We start from the raw sequence: 4630 nt of genomic DNA, 5'->3' as shown, positions 1-4630 counted from the left end.
ATAGTGATAGCGAGCAGGAACAGTTCTATTTACACGAGAGTGAGGGCGAAGAAGCTGCAGAACTTAGTAAAGCTTACGAAATTAAGTTCTGGGCCATGAGAAATAATATATCCCGAATTGCCGTGGACGACCTTCTGCAAACATTGCATAGGGCAGGTGATCGCGATTTGCCAATGACAGCCAAAACACTTATGGGAACCAGTAGAAAAAAGGTTTCTGTTATACAAATACCTAATGGCGAGTTTTTGTATTTAGGAGTTCAAACTTATTTCATGTCAGAGAGCTTAAATTTCTTAGCCAATAAGGAAGAAATTGTAATTGACATAGGTATTGATGGACTTAGGTTGTTCAAGAGCTCTAACCGAGTATTATGGCCAATTTTAGGATCTCTTTCGGATTTCCCGCGTATTAGCCCCTTTGTCATTGGTTGCTTTTCTGGGTTAAGTAAACCCAAAAACATCAACGACTTCATGCGTGATTTTTGTACAGAGGCCAAATCACTTAAATAAAACGGAATTAAAGTGGGTTCCATGGCAGTTTTAAAACCATTTAATATTCGTGTTTTTATTTGCGATTGTCCAGCCAGGGCTTATGTAACAGGAGTAATAGGTCACAATGGAAAAAACGGATGTCCTAAGTGTAGCGCAGAAGGACTTTATAAGGAGAGAAGAGTTTGCTTTCCGAAAAAGGTTGGTCTACCCAGGTCAGATAAGTCCTTCGCAATGAGAGCCAGTACTTTTCATCACCTTACTCAGTTTAAGGAAACAAAAAGTGTTTTAGAGGAAGCGGGATTCGGCATGGTTTCCCAATTTCCACTCGATTCCATGCATTTGGTGGATTTAGGCGCAGTTAAGAAATTGCTGAAACTGTTTATTACGGGTAAAAAATGCAATATTAAAAGAATCAATGATAAACTTACTTTTGTCGCACAATTTGTTCCGTCTGAATTTGGTCGTCTTCCCAGGAGCTTAGATGAAGTTTCTAATTGGAAGCCAACTGAATTTAGACAGTTTTTGCTCTACACTGGAATATTTGTTTTAAAGGATTGTATAAGTGAAGATTCTTATTATCATTTCCTGTTATTACACAGTGCTATTAGACTTCTTTCTAGTGAAAAGTCCTGTAGAAGAGAGACCGGTATTGCCCGAAAAATGTTGCAAGATTTCGTTACTTTTTTTGGAACTTTATATGGCGATGAGAAAGTAAGTTTTAATATTCATGGGTTACTCCACTTGCCTGACTCTGTTGATGAATTAGGTCCATTAGACTCGTTTTCCGCGTACAAATATGAAAATTTCATGCAGCTTTTAAAAAAAATTATTAAAAATCCTCATAATATACTCCAGCAATTGTTTCTGAGGATTCAAGAACGGCAAGGATCAGAAATGTATTTCAAAACTTTGAATGACTTTGGTTCATTCACTTTGGATGATAAAAAAGAGAAATACAGCTATTTTTTTGTGAGAAGAAAGGCCCAATCAAAGTTATAAAAGTCACAAAATCAGGAGAATCAGACAGAGTTCTGTGTAGATATTTTCAGAAAATCGAGAGCTTCTTTTTGGAACCTATTACTTCGTCTTCAGGTCTGTGAATAGTGGTTACAAGTGTTTTAGCCTCGGAAACGGTGGAAATATTAAGGAATGAAATTACTTATAAGTACTTTTGTATTCCTTTTAATGAAAAGTTTTTGCTCATAACCTTATTACACCATTTGTTTCACGACTTTTCCAATTTTGCTACACATTCAAATTAAATTAAATTTTTGCTACCATTTAATATGAATATAATATAATATATGAACCATAATAATAATATGTATGATATGATCCATGATAATAATATGAACCATGCACATGGATTCAAGCAATATTCTTGATGAGTCGTTTTGTGAGGAGTCTCCAGTCGAAAGTAAGTGGAATGTATGAAAAATGTTTCATCACATAATTCCATCGTTCTTTATTTTAGTGGGCCAATCCCTTATAAAGAAGAGGTGCTACGACACCAATGTTGAAGCGGCAGGTGTAAGCCAAGTTTGCTCTCCGAGTGATGGTAAGTGCCTATTGAAAAAACTATGTAAATAACACTTACGATTTTAGTATTAATTCTTGAAAATCATTAAAGATATTAACGCGAAGCTGGACACCAATGTTTAAGAAGAGGAAGCGGCAGGTGTAAGCCAAGTTTGCTCTCCGAGTGATGGTAAGTGCCTATTTTAAAAAACTATGTAACTAACACTTACGATTTTAATATTAATTCTTGAAAATCATTAAAGATATAAACGCGAAGCTGGACATCATTCTTAATAACCAAAAAGCCATATGGGATACTTTGCAGACAAGCATCAATAACGTAAGTCCTTGAAATACCTCACTCTTTACAAAAGCTGTATTAATACCAGGCTTGTTTTTTGGTTAGTTGGTTAGTTTTTTTGTATATTGTTTTTTTTTTATAAAATACATACATACATACATATAAATACATATGTACATAAATATATATACATAATAAATGCATACATATGTATAAACAATATATATATTTTGTATATTTTTTTTATTTTAGCAAGCAAAGTTGTCAACAAATCAGGCGGAGCTGGAGAAGAAATTCATATCACTCCAAATGAATGTAAGTGTTGTTTTGTGAAAAATAAGAATTTATGAACATATGAGTACTCGATTTTGCAGGCAGTCGAAAACGCGGAATTTCTCGCTCTAGCGAAATCAGCACGCGAAATAACGGTATCGGTGCAAAATATAGAAAAGGAAGTTTGTCGTATGACGGGCGATGCATGTGACAAAATTATGAATGAAATTGCCAGCATGTTGCCCTGCTCCGCATATACCCCGATCGAGGTATTAAAGGCCAAGGAGTATGTGAAAGCAATGGTAAGTAATAATAGCGAATTTAACTGATTTTATTAAAAACAACCCCCTTTCAATAGACCACATACTTGTACAAAGTCAAAGGCGTATCGGACGACGTTGGCGGCGTTTTCAAAAAGCTTTTCACCGATGAGTCCTTGGCTGAATTTAATTGGGAAGGGAGGTGGGAGAAGAAAGCCTTGAGAGAACTAACGTTATTTGAGCATGTTTTGCGCGGTAAACTAAAAAATAATAGTGTCAATAATGCATTCGTTTAAATACATTTCTTCCTTATTTAGACGTTTTCAATAAAATGACCTCCAAGGAGTTCGAGCACGCGGTTAAAAAGCAAGTGGAGCGGAGTCATCATCGTCTTCATCAAAAAAAATACGACTCCAAGAAAAGCGACAAAAAATAATGTATGTAAATAATTCATAATTACAATAATTAAATTACAATTAAATTATAATAATAATTACATAATTACATAATTAATACAGGTCCGAATTTCAAACTTTGTAGAAAAATTAGAAAAAATCAACAAAATGTTACAACAACAACAAACTTTTTATTAAGATTTCCTAGAAAAATTCTATGTATGCAGTTTTATAGCCTATTAAATTCTAGCTTAAGAAAGTGCAAGTTTCAAGTAGCCATAAACTCGCGTTGATTTTTGATAATTTTTTTAGCGGATGGTGTTATTATTTTCTGTCATACAAAATAGGCTATAAAATTGCATACCTAGAATTTTTCTAGAAAATCTTAATAAAAAGTTTGTTGTAACATTTTGTTGATTTTTTCTAACTTTTGAAATTCGGACCTGTATTGTTTTTGTTAGATAATGAGCTGTATTTCTAAAAAAAAATAATAAACAGTAAACAAACAATGGAAAAATAGCGAAAACTGGCCAACATGTCGTTTCGCATGACTGTAATTAATTAAAATATTGGTATGAACTTTTTTCTAAGGCTGAAATTTGAACTTATATGTGAAGTAATCAGCTATACTTTATTAAAAAAAATTTACATTAAATTAACTAAAGAAAAATGGCCAAAACTTGCAAAAATGTCGCGCCCAGTTTTCATTTGGTTTACTGTATATTTAAAATATGTATGAAAACCATAAAAAAGTAATAGAATAAGTAACACATTTTGAATTTTCGTCTATTTTTATTGTTTTGTAAATATGGTAACGTTAATAGAATAAGTAACAAATTTTGACTTTTCATCTAGTTTTTTAAACCTTTTTTTATACTTTTATGGCCTTATTCATAAAAAATAAAGTAGGTTTAAAAAGTTTTATAAATTGACGTTTTCATACATTTTTCAATTTATAAACTTTTTGTAAAGCAATTTTATTTTTTATGAATAAGGCTATTAGAATGGAAGTATACTGTCGTTTTCTTTCGAAATAAAGTTCTTTTACAGATGTGTGTAGTTATTTATAAGTTATTTAAATATTTTTGTATGTGAAAATACACAGAAATATGAAAAAAATTTAAAATAGTTTTTTTGATTCAGCAGGCCCGCTTTCTAAGCTGCAGATTATCAGATCTGATTGATTTATACATCAATCTGTTGAATCAGACTTGACTACTTATTACATCAGTTATGATTAATCAGGGCTGATTGATTTATATATCAATTTGATTAATCATACGTGACTATTATTTACATCAGCTTTGATTGATCAGATCTGACTGATTTATACATCAGACTGAGTCATCAGATCTTAGTGAGTATTGTATCAGTTATGATGGTTAATACCTG

At 32.3% G+C, this 4630-nt stretch overlaps 1 protein-coding gene across 5 annotated transcripts; it reads left to right on the top strand.

Annotated features, from left to right (window-relative positions):
- The first annotated feature begins 418 nt into the window (after positions 1 to 418).
- Positions 419 to 3291, top strand: LOC118736636. 5 transcript variants are annotated; one of them, XM_036466682.1, is made up of 5 exons: positions 419 to 2349; positions 2563 to 2625; positions 2685 to 2885; positions 2942 to 3098; positions 3161 to 3291. In XM_036466682.1, the coding sequence occupies exons 2-5, from the start codon at positions 2620 to 2622 to the stop codon at positions 3277 to 3279; spliced, it is 483 nt and encodes a 160-aa protein (XP_036322575.1). In that variant the 5' UTR covers positions 419 to 2349; positions 2563 to 2619; the 3' UTR covers positions 3280 to 3291. The 5 variants fall into 5 exon arrangements, 1 of the variants encoding a protein (XP_036322575.1); XR_004992753.1 differs by lacking the exons at positions 2942 to 3098; positions 3161 to 3291 and having other exon boundaries at positions 419 to 1908; positions 1966 to 2349; positions 2563 to 2729; XR_004992751.1 differs by lacking the exons at positions 2942 to 3098; positions 3161 to 3291 and having other exon boundaries at positions 419 to 2049; positions 2122 to 2349; positions 2563 to 2729.
- Positions 3292 to 4630: the final 1339 nt, after the last annotated feature.

This window comes from Rhagoletis pomonella, unplaced genomic scaffold (genome assembly GCF_013731165.1).
Source record: "Rhagoletis pomonella isolate Grant_MI unplaced genomic scaffold, Rhpom_1.0 Rhpom_scaffold_00003, whole genome shotgun sequence".
Lineage (NCBI taxonomy): Eukaryota > Metazoa > Arthropoda > Insecta > Diptera > Tephritidae > Rhagoletis > Rhagoletis pomonella.
Note: the sequence above shows the minus strand (reverse complement) of the source record. Positions and strands in the feature narration are given on the sequence as shown.

Bases quoted from the DNA above. Each gene is read 5' to 3' on its own strand.
- LOC118736636 (XM_036466682.1), top strand. The intron at 2,886-2,941 runs GTAAGTAATAAT...CCCTTTCAATAG, and splicing joins AGGAGTATGTGAAAGCAATG to ACCACATACTTGTACAAAGT. The intron at 3,099-3,160 runs GTAAACTAAAAA...TTCCTTATTTAG, and splicing joins ATTTGAGCATGTTTTGCGCG to ACGTTTTCAATAAAATGACC.